At 38.0% G+C, this 16,844-nt stretch overlaps 1 protein-coding gene across 5 annotated transcripts in view; it reads right to left on the bottom strand.

Moving 5' to 3' along the window:
• DYRK1A (dual specificity tyrosine phosphorylation regulated kinase 1A) overlaps positions 1-16,844 on the bottom strand; it is an 88,911-nt gene that overhangs the window by 19,716 nt on the left and 52,351 nt on the right. For 4 of the 5 annotated variants that reach the window (XM_087756676.1, XM_087756679.1, XM_087756675.1 and 1 more), the window contains one exon: positions 5,638-5,843. In XM_087756676.1, coding sequence (XP_087612802.1) covers positions 5,638-5,843 — 206 coding nt within the window. Of the gene's footprint in view, positions 1-5,637; positions 5,844-8,268; positions 8,339-16,844 lie in introns of those variants that run through there. The other variant, XM_087756678.1, reaches the window with a different exon arrangement.

Raw genomic sequence — 16,844 nt, 5'->3', positions numbered from 1 at the left:
CCACTTGCTATTCAAAACCCTTCTTGCATCACAATAATATAGGATGGGAAGTCAACACTAATCTCGTGTTGTGGTGGGCAGCCACATAATAGATGGCGTCTCCAGAGGGTCAACAAAACAGGTGTTTAACTGCTATAACAACAAGCCACAGTAACACTTCCTCATAATATACAGCAAACTCCAGATTTTTAGAAAAATTACCAAAGAGAAAAAAGCATACGTGCCAGAGAACTGAACAAGAGCAATCCAAGACTATTCTTCAAACTGACTGTACTCAGAGCCAGAACTGTATGCAGGTAGCGACAGAATTTCAGTCCAATTACTTTAATCATTGACTTGTGTGCTGTGAGTATTTCCCTCCTGTCCTGACTTCCCCAAATAAATAAGGTTGCTGAATAAAAGTAATACTAAGAAATGGATATGTTTAAAGTTAAATAAATAAAGAAAACCAGCAAAGAAAGAGGGGTCATCGGCCAAGATTTTATCCTACCCGATTCAGCCCAACCGTTTTTAACAAAAAGCAGTGGGGAGCAGGGGGAGTAAGAGAAAGGGAGGGAAAATCCCCACTCTGAAATTCTTGTTGCTAGAGCATAAAGATCTCTTTCTAAAAAACATCCACGATAGATGGAAAGTGAGAGAAATGCTTTTACTGAAATAAATTGCATGCTCACATTCGTGACAGAGTCTGGTGAAGTCTGACCATCACTAATAATGTTGCTGATTAGGTAGCTGAAGTAACTCAACTAAGGATTTGCTACTGCCTGCTAGAACACATTAACTTTGCAATGATCTAGTTGCAATCAGTAATATCTCTGGCCAACATCTGGTCAGTAAAACCTAGAATTTTGCAGGTGATAAGTGATCTTAGATACATATAGAGAGAAAGATGTTTAACAGTCAGCCTGACCTTTGAATTCCAGGTGCTTTGTGAAAGCTGAACTGTTGGAATTTGTTACCAAAATCTGCCCAGGAATCTCACCTGAACTTTTTTATCAGGTAAATCAATTTTCTAATCTTTTGTACTTAACTGGAAAATGTTTCAGACAAACTGAGTATCCATGATGAAGAGAAACATTAGCAGAGCACAGAAGAAATGCTTGTTTGAAGTTGTGAAAAGTTTTAAGCTTTTATCTTATATTCACATCAGGCTATGCTGAACTCTCAAGATGCAACCAGTAGAAACCGGACAAAGAAATATTACTGTTTGTTATTGCTAAAGGAGAAAGGTCCCACAGATCTCATCTTTTCTATTCACTCTAGGCCACATGCTATTACTCCTTTCCTGAAGCTGGCTCTGGCACTCGTCAGAGAGGTAAGACCACACAACCAAGAGCAGGACTCCCATCCTGCCAGCAGGCCCCGTACTTGGTGAACCACAGATTTAAAGTAAACCCTTACAATCCAGCAGTTTTCAGGAAACAAAAGCCTTAAGCCTAACTACTGAAGGAAAAAAAAAAAAAAGGATAGAGCTGGAAGTTTTTAACTGTAATTTAAAACCTCATAAATAAGTGAAAAACAAAGCAATGTGGTTGGCTTTGAAGTATCTTCCTGTTATTTGCTCCTTGCCAATGATGAGATGAGTAAGTTTTGGCCACCATAGCCGTAAAGCAATAGGCGCAAGGGAAGATTATGTAAATAATATTTTAAGGGTAACGTATAATATAAATACATATAATTTATATAACTTTAATATAAATTGTCATTACTGTTTTCTAACCTTTAATCTGAAGTACAAATGATTCATGAAATACCAGAATATGGTCTGCAAGCCATTCCAAATCAAAAAACAAGCAGGACAGAGCGGGAATAAAAACAATAAATTAACATTCAAGGCCTAGCTTTCCCATTATTTGGTTATGAATGAAAATCATTACAGGAACTTGAACAAGACAATACTCCTCCAAAAAAGGAGTCAGTCCTCAGTAAAAAGACAGACACAAAAATAACCTGAAAAAACCATAATAAAGCAGATCATCAAAATGACGCCGTTTACAGAAAATGCTGCTGTTCTACATGCTGAAACTTAACAGCTACTCTTAGCAACTGACAAGCAGTATCCTTCAGTATCTTGCTGCAGCCTGAAGAAATTTACTTTTAGAGAGGAACTACTTGCTATCTATTATTTCTATAGAACTTCAGCATCCCAAAAGCTGAGCGTTCATCCTGGGTTTTACCTTCAAGCAAGACGATTTTGTCTGGATTCGGACAAAATACTCTGTTTACAAAGTTCAGCAAACGTAGCAATCAAGAAAGTAACCTTTGTAACATTTGTATTCTCAATTCCTTCAATGAAAGATTCGCTCAAAGATATGCTAAACTGCTCCGCAAATTATTTAACAGAAGCAAGTTGACTGAAATGATGGAATATTTCGAGAGGAGAGGGCAGACTTCCCTAGCAAAAGGCAGCTTGCCGAGGCAGCGCGCCGCCTTGCAGTCAGGCTGGCAATGCAGTGCGGCGCTCCGGCCAGCAGATGGTGGCTGCAGCTCGGGAAAGGATTTTGCCTGGCAGTCCCGGCACAACCACCGCCGACCTTGGGAGATTCCCGCTTCCTTGACCCATCTGCCTACTCAATCAGCAAGGTGATGGAGCACTCTTGGGAGGAAAGGGGCTGGCAACTCGCTATTAATCAACTATTGGACGCTTGCACCCAGATGGGCTGTTTCAGGCTGTTGAAACCAACAGCACCAAAGCCGACCCAATGGTCTAGGCTGCTGACGACTACTGGTACATTAGGAAATTCTGGGAAACTGAAGCTCTCAGAGACCTAACTTCTCATCTGTTTGACCGAATGCTTTAAGAATTACGCTTCCTGTACCTGCCAAAAGTCACCTTTTTCTTCCTCCTATTTTTTATGGCTATTAGATCCATCTATCAAGCCTTCTACAACAGACATTCAGCCTATTCTTTTTGCTGCTCGAGTTAAAAACATGATCTTCTTAACCGTATGTACTTGAAAACACAGAGGTGTGTGTTTCACCTTATGTGACTGAAGAGAGTTTGCCATTACTCAAAGGTTTGTCTGATGTTACAAGCTTTAATAACAGACAAGCACCTAACAACAGAAAGAACTAGTGGTAGGATTCCAACAGAGGAATGAAACAACCACACAAGGACGGTTCAGAAAATGATCGCTGCAAGAGTTTTTCAGAATTGACATACACAGGACGGAACTGCTCTTACCAAGGACAGAGAGAAACAAGTTGCAGCATATTCAAAGCAATACCTTGAATAAAAAGGATTCCTGTAGAAGTGTCATAAAGAAAGAATCTGTAAGATGTACGTATCATTTAGACATGAAAACCTAAATGGTATGCAGATTACATTTGGAGCGAAAGACAAGACGGTAGTCCACAGCAATGGAGAAATGCAAGACAGCCCAAAGCCTTCAACAATAGAGGGCCATGGCTTTTATAAGAAAAGAGTAAGAGTTACTTTCTAACCAAGATGAACTAGAGCTGCCAAAGGGGCTATTGAAAGAGAAAGAAGAAGAAAATTGTTTTGCACAGAGGCAAGGTCTAGAGCAGATGATCTGACTCACTAGCATAAAGATGTTAGCTGGATTTGGTTTTGCAGGCTAAGATTAACCAGAAGTGCAGGGCAAAGGCAAAAAGCCATTGAGACTCCCCAACAGAGGCTCATATAGAACCTCCATACCAACCTGGAATCTGTTGAGGAGAACTCTTCATGGGACTTGTTGACTGGAGAAGGACAAGAACTCAAAGAAGGAAAGAGTCACAAAAGGCAAGTAGTCAGAAGACTTCAAAAAGTTGCCCACCATCAAAGTCAAGGGTGCTGAAAGCAGCTCACAAAGGATAAAGGAGTAACAATTCTGAGCTGCTTAGGCAGAGGACTATAAAGACTTGAATGACGCCATTACAGTAACATAGGAAGACAGAAGCTACAATGCAGAAAAAGCAAGATGGAACTGGAAAAATAAAAACATTGATTCTATAAAACAGTGTTAGTGGTGCAAAGACAGTTTGATTGCCATTATCAAGGTAGTCAGATGATCATTTCTTCATATGGACAACTTCCCAGAGCCAACCACAGCTTTTTCCCTACATTTACATCCTCATCTCTGTGGGCTGCATTCTCTGGTCAACAATTCTTGGCTATTGTCCGAAATTCTTCAGCTTTCTATTATTCAGCTACCATTTTAAACCCATTGTGACCACAAACAGCAACGGATGGTGATACATTGCAAAAGTTCCTTGATTTTGCTTTTTGGTTTGAAAACATGAACAGCTAAGCACTAATGTACACTAAAGCTCACAAATGCGGTGCCAGATTGTAATGCTTAGATAAGTACCTTGAAAGGTTTAAGGAACACAGCAACTTTTCTTAATTGGCTGACTGATTCACTAACCTCATTCTGGAGGTTTTGGGGGACCTTTAACCTAAAAAAAGTCACATAAAATACCTTTGTAGATTTCTCAAGCTAAATACTATTATATATGAGCAGATTTATTCTTCCTTCTGAGTGGCTCTCATGAAAGTAAAAACATCCTTTGCCAGCTCCATTCACTTTGCTAGTCTTCACAGAGCCCAAGTCATTACAGATCTCCAAATCCTAGTATCAAGTATCCTAGCACTTAGTTTGACCATTGTCATCCTCTCCAATCCTTCCTTCCTTCTGCATAAGTGCGTTCCTACAGAGCAATACCAACAGAGCATCTCTTGATGATACTGTAGATTTTTCTGCCGAAGCCATCTTGAACACAACACACCTGAATATGGTAGCAGCAAAAGACTTCACTCTCGATCCTCTTTAAGTGGAACATGCCTCAACAGCCTGCACCAAATTCTGAAGCTCTGACTTACAAACTTCTGGATCTTAAGCTTTGAAACCCATTTGCATTCACGTCTCCACAACTGGGCTGTGCCATTTTTAAGCAAGCAACAGAATTATCTTTTACTTAGGGCAATACCAGCTCTTGTGGCTAGCAACCTAGCCCTATTAGTTAGGAAGCTACTTCAGCGGTTCTAGCAACTCAAAAGCAGTAAGAAACACTGATCTTGACAGCTCAAAAACATCCACAATCATCATAATCCCTGTGTTCATTTTACATACTTGCAATAAATTAGTAGTAGTAAACTCTCAATGATAGCATAGCTTTAGATTTTGCTTTGTTTAAAAAAAGGCATATCTTCCTTAATAAAATGTGTCTTTTGTGCAAACCTCTCTATTCCAAATACACTAACCACTGACTCTGCATTAAAACACTGTCCATTAGAACAAGTAATAAAGCAATCACATTCTAACAAACAGCACTAAAAAAAGAAAAAGCGTTATTAAACTCTCTTTCCAACTCTCCACTTGGACAATATTTCTCCCCTCTCATCTCAAAAAATGTTAGAAGTAGAATAATCACATATGTACCAGATGTTTAAAAACAACTTCCAGAAACTTATTCGACCACCTTGAAGTCAGGAGTTAATTAGGTAAAAAAAAAACCAAAACAAAACAAAAACCCCAACAACAAACCAACACACAGAAACAAACAAAAAAACCCCACCCAAAACGCAACAAGCCCACACCTACAAAAACGTATGCTCTGATTCTATAATTTATGGGTGTATAATATATTTAGAGAAAGACTTCTTGCATCTAAAATGCCTTTTTTGTTATCACTTACCTGGTTTGTTAATGTTAGAGGTTGCTGAATCTGGTCACCATATGGTAAGGCAGAAACCTGTTGGTCATTTATGTTCTGCTGCCGACGATCACTGTACTGCTGATGCGAATGGGACATCTGTCCAGCCATCTGAAGGCCAGCAGCATGGAATGAAAACGATGGTGCAAGCCGAACAGATGAAGGTTTGCATGCTGAAGTCTCTCCTCCTGCAAAGACAATGTGAGTTTTTAATGCAGTTAATGGCTTGAAAATATTTACCTCCATTAGACTCCGTTTCCTAGCGTACAGAGCTTATAAACACTAACATTTTCACCGTTTTAACATAGGCAGGAGTTTTCATACACAATGAATCCAGAAATCATCGTCATGTAAAGATTACCTAGCTGAAGTACTTCTTCCCATTTCATTCCCCTTTATCCGTAACATCCCTTTTCTAACATCTTCACCTATGTGTTGTAACTCAATTGCAATTTGACAGGGGTTATTTCCAAAGATATGAATTTTGTCTATGGATTCCACGAAAGCCAGAAAAACACACAAGTTCTGCCTTTCAAGGTTGCTCACAGCAACTTTCTGGGCTGACTGTACCAAAACAAAAGAAAAGCTAGTGCCCAGCCCCAGCAGCTCATCTTCCCTGGCCTCAATGTTTATGCCATCCTACAAACTGCTTAGCTCACTAGCCTACATTTTTAACTTCCACCCTTCTTCCAATGCACACCATACTTCAACTCAGCTTCCTGACTCCCACTGCTGAGTTTCATCAAGCTATAGGTAGCAAGCACTGTAACTTGAATTAATTTATTTTTGGGAAGGTGAAATCAGACTGCAAGAAGCAACTGCAAAGCAAGAGACAAACGAAACACTTTGTGTCAAGTTGCAGGAGAATGGCAAACCGTATGGCCAAAGTACTAGATTCCATAACATCCTGAAAAATGCCAAATTCCACAGGCACAGAATCTGCCTCTAATCAGGACAGATCCCGCACCTCAACTCTTGTTTCAGACATCCATCAGATGGCATTTAATTGGTTCATAGTCTACTTGTATCTTCACTGTCCTCTCACAGTGGAAGACCGATTAAAGTACAATTCAGTTTTCTTTGTTTGCTAATGAAAGTTTAGCATGTTCCACATTTAACATCTATCCTTTTGCTTTTTGCTGACTATGCCAGAGGGAGGAAATTCTCTAAATGGATGCCATGTTGGCACAACATAAGAGACAGAGCAGGATGGGACAAGCAGCCAGGCACACTGAAGCCAACATTGCCACTGAAGGAATACGTGTGGAATCAGAAGCTGAAATCTGGAAGCACAATTATTGGTAAAGATTAAATTTAGAAGCAAGATGTGAAATAATTAAGCACCTTAACCAGCAAGGGAAATTTCCTTTACAATCAAAACCTTGCAAGAAAATATCATCAGTAGAAAACAGCTGATGAACACCACGCATCAATTTGACTTTCTTAAAAATAACTGACTGCTCAATTCACCACCTATACTAGGTTAAGAAAAAATAAAATATTGAAATTGATACTGCATCATTGACTCGGCACCTATCAGGGCAGTAGAAGAACCGCATGGGATGAAATCAAACACCTTACATTAAGATCATTTTAGAAAAATATATTCAATAAAAAAGTCAAAATAATACTCAAACAGCTATAAATAAGAAAGCCTATGTATAGTATAATCACTATTACTTTAAAAGAGGTAAAGTAAAATGGTACAGTTAAATACCCACTGACAGACCACTGGTATTTTTCTCCAGTGTTACAATTCAGTACTACTAGAAGACTAACATAACAGACTGCTCCAGCAAATGAACTGGTTGCCCACAAGCACCCACATATTTTCACAATGTTTCATTAATTCTTCAAACATTTTACTTAAAAAAAAAAAAAAAAAAAAAAAAAAACCAAAACCCAAAGAACAAACAAACAAAAAAGGTACCAAAAAAAAAACCTTCATGAAATAACTATGATACATGAAAACTTTTTTTTGTGTGCATTATGGTGTCTCTGGTAACATGATAAAGTATCAAGATGACCTTACAAATGGAAATTAAATAAAGAAATTCCTGACCTAAAACCATTATAAGCTAAGTGAACTTAACATTGCAGAGAAAATTACTCTAACTCTTCTGTAAAACGTTCATTAAAAACTGCTTTGTGATTTTTAACACAAATAAAGATCCTAGTAAGCTCTGAAAGTGAAACTGTCCTCCAACATTTAAGCATACAGTGAAAATATTAGTTAAATACCTGAGTGTAAACTTTTTAAAATACTTGCATCTTTTTCTGTTTTCATTCAAAGTAACATCTTATGTTCACCTATGAGTTGGGCAACAGATTGTCACCTTCTTTTTTAAATTTAAAATTATGTATTATGAACTTTACAAGTTCACATTTAAATACGGGGGAAAATATGTGCGAAGATTCTAATACATCAGCTGATCTCTCTCAAAGGTATCATGGCTCCTTCACATAGTAATGCATCTGTCACTTAGATCATGTAAAAACTGTATATACATATTTTTTTCCTCACTACTGTATTTTCTTAATATCTAAACTCCCATTTTTACTAGAGAATCAGAGTTAATCTTCCATCTATTCAACTTGGTAAATTCAGCATACATTTACTTTTCAAGATATACTGAACACTCCTGTAAGAATGGGTGAACACATGTAAGACATTATTTGGTATGTCTACTTTCTGCTCATTTTCCGCTTAACCTGAAAAAAAAAAATAATCTCACTTAGCAACATCATGGTGACTGAATTAAAAGTCAAAACAATATTTAAATCAGATAGCAAAAAAATACCATTAATTCTAAATTATAGAGCCAACTACTTTAAAAGTTTTATTTCTTGTATTTTTTTACCCCAGGCCACAATTTCCCAATAGCATACTAGATATCTAGTAATTCAGACAACTTAATAAAAGCAAGTTTTATTTTAAGAAATTCTGCACTTGCACGTGTCCTTAAAAAAGCAGGAAGTTCACATATATACACACAAAAATCCCCGTAGCAAGGGGTTCTCATTTACAATTTGACTTCACAGTATCTTCTGACATTCATTCACAAGATCACAACAAATCTGGGGATAAACTAAATAATGCACTGCACATACTTTTTGAAAAAAAGTAGAAAAGGATTAGAAGTATAATTATCCCACAGAAGAACAGTTGTAATACTGATGTTTCACTTCAGCTTTAAACTTTTGATGCTCGCACACCCTTTCTCTCCTGAGTCCACTAGCAGGACAATGAGGCTGCAGCTCTCCTCTTCTTCCAAACTGACAATGGTCAGCTGGACCAACTCCGTTAATTCAACAGTAACATCCCAGAAAAGAGAGCTTCATAATTTACGACAAGGTGACTAGTCTGCAGAATCACAAAGATAGTTTCTCTAAGAACCACAGTTTGACAAATATTTCATTCATTCAATTTAAATTTTTTTTAAGATTCAGTGTTTGTGGTTAATAAGCATTTACCTATTTGCTTGGAGGTTAAGTCATTCACAACCTACGATGTCAACAGGCACAAATAAAAATTGTATCCAACAAGAAACTTTTTATAAACTATTGTTCTTTGGTAGAGATGTAAACTGATTTCACAGAGCAGCACTGAATCTGAGAAAAAGGGACATTATTAAACACAAGAGCCTGACTAGAGTCTCATGACCTGAAGTCTGTTACAAGTAGACAGATGGAAATTGGCTACCTCACACCACATGTTCTTATACCAACTAGAAAGACATTTTAATAGTCTCTGTGAAGATGGTGGTATCAACCCTTAACCGTGTTAGCAACAGGCAAGAACTACCTGGGTCAAAAGTTTAAGAACTGTAACTACAGGCTCTAAAAGATCAGTAGCCAAGTAATTTTCATCTTTACGATTTCTTACTGTCACTGAAATGGAGACACACAAGTTCACAAGCTTCTCTTGCTGAAAGCAGTCTTAGCTATCAACAAAAACAAGTAACGTTCAGGATATGGTCCCAGATGAAATACCTGCCTTTGCCACTTTTTCCATGATACCTGCAATCCTACCCAGGTACAACTAATCCTGAGAGAACATTCATAGCTTACTATTATGAGCCAAGAAACACCTAATGACATGTTAGGAAGACATGAGGGGAGAAAGAAGAATTGGCTAGAATAGCAATCTTGACCTCCTTTAGTTTTAGGCCGAGGAGTCAGCCAGCTATAGAAATAGGAACATTTGTGTACATCCGTTAGTTGAGGTTCACAAAAACCCTGGTGGCTGAAGTTCATTTGGAGAGCACTAGACATTCAAAAAAGCGAGTTATCTACTGACCACCAGGGGAGTACTAAAATCCACAGGAGCTCATCACCATGCCACATCCGTAACTTTCACAGGATAGAAATATCTAAGGAACAAGGTCTAGTCAATCATCAATCTTCCTTTCTAACCACTGTAAGGTCAAATGATTACACGTTGTGAAGAACCTTGGGAAGGAAACAAAGTGGCAGAAAACAAAAAGTATGCCAAGATCTCTATGCATGAAGTACATTAAGGGAAGAAATTACAGATTGGGAGTGTGTAGAATTATCTTCCAAATAGGCCTTACCTAATGTGTTAGTTCAGGGAATGGCATAAAAATATACAATTTTATGTATGTTTACGATTTCAGTTTTTACAATTTACAAACACTTATTTGCCTGTGATGAGATTTAAATCAGAACTTGTCATAAAGAAGGTCCAGCTACATAAGGCATCCCTTATTTCATCTTTGAGAGCGTATGTCCTTTTTCTCCTACAGTCATGAACGTAACAGCTCTGTTGAAGTGAGCTGTTCAGAACACACTATTTCATTAGTGACATTCCATACACCATAATATAAGCAAAATATAAATGATAACAATAGTAACTTCTTGACTTTTATGAATTTACTGTCTCTGGAAAGCAACAAGTGAGGAAGAAGTGAGCATTAATAAAATGCTACACTATTGTATGAGCAAACCACTGCAACTATAACCGGAAGAAAATGTTTAAAAGGGGACCAATGGCATAAATGTGATGATAGAGAAAACTTAAATTATAACCTCAAGAGGTTCATAACTTAGAACTATCTGAAAATACAGATACGGCAAAAATGAATCATCCTATCATATGGAAGAAGGTAGCGTTTATTTCTTTAAAGCATCATCTCAACACAGTGAAGAGTATAAGTTGAAGGATATTTTTTTTTTTTTTTTTGGTGAGGATGGGAAATACTTCTCTCATTGAAAATAGGTTTGGTTTAAATGACTTTTCCACATATCAAAGAAATTAGCAACTCAAAGTAGAAAAATACTTGAGATGGTAGTTACTGAACAATCTATAAATGTACTATAGTTGGTTTAAGACAGGAAAATTTTTGGTACAATTTTGCATAGATTTTTAAAAACATAATGCCGTTTCAAAATTCAATTTCCTACCTCATCCATTTTAGATTCTGTTATTCCCATTTTGACATCAGTCTACATAACTCATTTAAACATTACCTCCTCCCCAAAAAAGTATCATAAGGTAACCAAGTGGTGCAATGCATTGCTGGCCTTCTTTCAACATAAAGCAAGGCAGAAATATTCATTGATTGACTGTGAAGAGTTGCAGGTGACAGCATGTCACCCCAAGAGTGGATCACTGTTTCTGAAAAAAATTGTGTATTGTGGTCATTTAAATTTGGTACCTAAGAATACGAAAATTTCAAATTAAGTTTTCCCTACAGCTGGGCCATTGTAAAGTCTGTTCTCTGGACAAGAGTGACTGACGTCCAATAAAATTGGAAGCCATGCTACAGCCTTTCCCACAGTCACTGACTGAGCACTGGCACAGCTTGCCCAGAGAAGCAAGTTATCCCCCTGGGAGATACTCAAAACCCAGTTGGGCACAGTCCTGGGCAACCGGCTGTAGGTGGCCTTGCTTGAGCAGGGGGAGGCTGGACCTGGTGACCTCCAGCGGTCCCTTCCAACCTCGATGGTTCTGTGATTCTGTGCCACAAATGCCAGCACAAAGTTAAGTGACAGGATTTCTTTCTCTGAATCAAGGAGTTCTTAGATAGCTCCTCTGTCATGTGGGACTGCATCTGAAAATCCCCATAGCAATTAGTTTCTTTGCATTTCTGTCACCCAACTTATTAAATATATACTCTGCTTCTCAGTGTAGGTATGACTCTCTTTGTCCCTCTGTCACAGTTCTACCACAGTATTCTATTTAGATATAGTGAAGGACAAAAAAAGGAAACAAACTCAGACATTAAAATCATTAGAACATTATAAGAAGTCACATTTCCTTAATACTTCTTCATACCTACTTACCTCACAATTAAAAATTAAAACCAAAAAAGGACCATTTTAACACTTCTGACCCTGTGAGTTACACAAGCTTGGCTCTAAGACTGACAAAAGCATCTCCCAGTGCAGCAGCTGATCTTGATTTCATGAGATAGAGAGTTCTCTACTTGATAACATAACCTTTGCAACAGCCTTAAAACTACTTCACCATCTATGGACTGTTGTGCAAGATGAAGCAGGTAAAAGCAGTGAAAGTCACAGCAGCATTCTATTTCATACTTTTTAAAGTTCAAATGTAGTCATTTTCCATGTTTGAGAACTTACCACTAAGCTGCTATCTGGGTAACTGATTTCTTTTAGAATTTAACAACTTCATAGCCCCTTCATAGTACCTAAGTCCTCTGCATCTGGCTTCCAGGCAGCGATTACAACTTCCGCAGAACGCTTTGGCCGTTTCTTAATAATGTCACTGTCTCCATTTTCCCACCTCCTTGTTCAACTCAGCTCAAAGAAGAGGCAGAATTTCTTACCAAATCCATAAATTAAAGACCAGTCAAGTATGGCACAACAGCATTTAACTGGCAGAAATAATGCAGAACTAAATTGGAATCAGTGGCAATATTCTTTGGGGGTTTATCCTGGACTATGGGGTCATCTCATTTTGCGGTATGAAACTTTCTCCTCTGCACAACTCCTCTTCTTTCATTCTCTTGGCATTGCCAGTACTTTTCTTCCTGTTCTTCAATATTTTGCCTATAAAGATCATTGCTTCGGCCCCAAATGTTTCGAGCTCCCTTTCACCTCCTCTCCTTCCTGCCCCATCCTCCCTTTCCCTATTCCATCTCTGCTATCTACTATTTAGATCATTCAGCAATGTACAGAGGTGATCCATCTCAGTGATATGTTCGCAGCTGAATGAGAACCCACCAGAAAACACGACCAGAGAACAAAAGTGTGAACTGTACCATTCACCACAATGGGTATTCTCATTTCCACACTCAGAGTTCAAGAGTTTGTGGCCCTACACCACAGACCAAGTATGGTAGTTCTCAGTACTGCACATGACTGCTTCAGACATCAAATCTTTTTCTTTCTAATCCCTGCTATGCCACCACAGATGAAGGTATCCACCTTCTTGGTTTTTTTGTTTTCTGTATTCAAATTGCTGAATGTGAAAACAGCCAAATGTCTCCTCAAAGAAAATCCTGTATTAGTTGAGGAACGGTACAGGCCTCTTCCTTCACACGGGATCCACATTTTTTTGCAAAGTTAATCATTTTGCAGAGTTCTGGTCAACCTTGTTTTTCAAAATGCATGCTTGGAAAAGTTCTCAGTACCAATAAGCATTATGATACACCTCAGCTATTTTGTTGAGTATACCTCTAAGAAACAAGTCTGGAAAAGTGAGAAGACTGATCTCTGCATTGCTTTAATACCCAACCACCTCTGCAATGTATTAGCACATCCTAAAACAGACAGTGAGCAATTAGCAATAGAGACAAACACTTGTATCTTGAGAACTCTCTGTTCAAATAAACCCACATTTAAGACAAGTTAGACCTACCAGAGCTCTGCCTAAGCATAATAAATGTTCAGCACTTGGGATTTTAATGTTTAGAACAATCATCTTTTAAGCTATAAGCAAATGCCAACCTGAACTCTAAGTGAACTACTGCTCTACTGAAACACTGCTTTGCCTATTGTCCTCATACACTGCATTTAAAATGACTGCATGAGAATGTGAAGGGACATGGACTTCACTCGGCTTGCTCCGGAATGAGGAAAGCTGAGAGAACCCAGGGAACAAAGGGAAATTACCTGCAGCAGCTACTGTAGAACAAACAACTCCGTTATAAATATCCCACACTGGAGGAACTATATTACTGTGGAGGAATTATATTATTAAGAATGGCTACTTCAGAAGCTATTCTACAATAACCATTCAGTCAACTTCCCTGTACAGAAATGCCAAAAGCTAATTTCTCTCAAAGCAAAATTAAACCCTAGGCTTAGAAACAACCACCCTCTCAAGTCCTGTTCACTAGGCCCATACACCGAGCCCACAAAAACCTCCTGCTTGTGCTCTTTCCTAACTGATAGAGCTGCAGAGAACACAAAGTGCTTAGGAGGTGGCACAAAATTACTTCTGGGTGCCATCCTTCCAAACAGTTTGCAGACCTTTGACATGACTTTCCTGTCAACATGTCTGGTCATATGGCAGAGATGGCGCAAGAAACCTGGAGAAAGGACAGGCCAAGAGTAGGCTTCATCAGCTGTTCTGACACCATTGTGCCTGTCTTGGCCATCCTCTTCCCTGGATGAGCTGTAGCAGGAGGTGGACTTCGGACAGGACTTGCATGCACGTGATTTATTGCTTTTGTGCAGTAAGGCCTGTACTCAGGGGACAACTAGTTCCCTCTACTGTAGAAATATGGTGGCTAAGACCTGTGACAGGGAGAGATTGTGGTATGTATCTCTCCCTAGCCACTTAAAAAATCTGGTATCAGAAAGTCTAAACGCCACTGCTCACTATAATCCTTCCGTAACAAGAGAAGGAACTTTCTAAAACTCATGAGCAACTTACGATTTAATCCACTGGCAACACTATATAAATCTATATTTCATTAACATATAAATATTACTTTGAATATACTCTGGAGAATCTGAGAACTAAGAAAATTTTGTGAAACTACTTTTTTTTATAAATGAAGCCCAAGATTGCCAAAATTCTCAGCTAAAACCTACAGGAAACACAAGTACTCTAACTTGCAAAGTCAAAATCTTAAGCTTTATGAGGACTCTGCTTTCACATTTCTATTCCTGAGAAGCAGGCTGCCTAAGAGGACACCTGAGGAAAAAAAACCTACAACCCCACAAATAAACACTGAGAACTGAACCTATGTACAGGCCTTCACATAGACCAGAAGCCTCCACATAGGTATACACTGGACTGAAAGAACATTAAAATTGAAGAGTACTGTGCACAGAAGTTAGGAAACACCAGAATACTTCCACCGTTTTAATTTAGTGCCTCTATGTAAATAAGTCATGATACTATTTAGTTGCATGAATACCCTATTTATTTTAAGGGACAGAATGGAAGTAGTGCTCACTGAATAGGTTGCCATACAATAGATCTTTTTATTTTCATTGTATTTAACATAATATCCCTTGACGCTCCTCAGACTGTGCTCCAAATAAAATTATTACTGTCTGCATATATAGTCTATAGAGTAGTCATTGTTTTTGTATCCATGTAATTCACAAACAACAATTTCCTTCCGCAATTTTCTTACAAGACTGGATTTTATCCTGTTCTGTAGAAGAACAGGGAGACCCAGGTTAAACACAAAAGGGTTCCATGATTTTATATTTCTAATTTTGTATATATAGAATTTGAAAGACTTTACAAAGGAACACATACTAGTAGGTAAACTAGCTCCGCAGAGGAGCAGCTTTACAGGTTAGGTTTCAACAATTTGGGAAAAGTAAACCAAATGAGAGAGGTCTGAAATGGATGTTCATTTCTGCTTGCAAACAAAACCAAACAAGAAGGAGTACTTGATTCATGTTGGACTAAGGACTGAAAAGTAACATAGTTCTTTCAAACAACGGGGCACTAACATAGGAATTACTCATATACCAAACCAAAAATCCATTCAAATCAGCATCCTGTCTCTGACAGTGGCCAAGAGCAGTCATCTTGGAAGAGAACAGGGTAAGCATACAGCAGTAGGTGCCTGGCATATTCATCCAGTCTCCAGTCCAGGAATTACATGAAGTAGTGTCTTTGTGATTAACATGTACATATACATATATATCATGCATCCTTTTCTTCCATGGACTTTCTGAACTGCTTTCTGCATTTCAGCTTTTAGCATCCAGAAGACTGCATGGCAAAAGACTCCACAGCTTACTCACAGGCAGCATTAAGCACCACCTCCTTTTGTTTGTTGTGAACTTGCCTTTTTCATCTGATGGCCTCTGCTGAATAGTAACAAAAATTAATGCTGCCCTCCTGCAAAGAGGCAATGATACTGACATGAAGAAATGAATGAGAGGCTTCACATCAGCAACTTTGTTTATTCTACTGTTGGGTGATTGGCTTATTTTTTTTTAAGCTCCTTTTTGACACACTGACTTCATGCGATCCTCCAGGAGAGGATATTCTAGTATTTAGAGAAGAAACATTCTCAACTCTGCAACTGTATACACGCCAGCATATTTATTATTGAAGGTTTTATCTTTTTCTAATACACCTTTAATATTCTTCAGAAGTTTTCCTACCACATTGTAACTCTGTCCAACTCTTCATCATAAACCTGTTGCTTGAGAAACACTGGTCCAATTCAAGTAGTCTGGCTGATGATTCAGCCCAACATGGTATTTATATTATGCCAAATGAGTAAGTGAAACCAACCAGCTGAGCAATCAATACTTAACTATTGAATATTTAATAAACCGTATTTAAAGCAGAGAATTAACATTTGTTTCAAAACTGAAAAAAATTACAATTTTATTAGAATATTCAAAAGAATAAACCACTCATTTTTCCTAGGACACCAATGCTGGTGAAAATGTGCCACAGCTACGGTTCTGATACTTCTTTTTTCTCTCCCCCTACAAATTTACATTTATTTTAGGATTTTATGCAATTATTTTAAGGTTATGCAGTTTTTAAGTTTTCTAATTTAATTAAACCCCTGCCATTTAAAAAGAAGGAATATAAAGACAGGGGAAAATGTAGATCTGCTTTTTTTACGATCACGGTGAAAGTTCATAACAGCTCTTGAAATAGCAACAAAGAATGAAGTGTGAATATTATTCCAAACAAAGTTTTAAAAACAACTACTTAATTCCAACTATTTAAGCATATTTCATCTAGGAGACAGGCCCACACCTGTCCT

Source organism: Nipponia nippon, unplaced genomic scaffold, assembly GCF_047370975.1.
Source record: "Nipponia nippon isolate SJK-2023a ecotype South Korea unplaced genomic scaffold, ASM4737097v1 scaffold_2, whole genome shotgun sequence".
NCBI lineage: Eukaryota > Metazoa > Chordata > Aves > Pelecaniformes > Threskiornithidae > Nipponia > Nipponia nippon.
The sequence above is the reverse complement of the archived record's forward strand: the minus strand, read 5'-3'. Positions and strand labels throughout refer to the sequence as shown.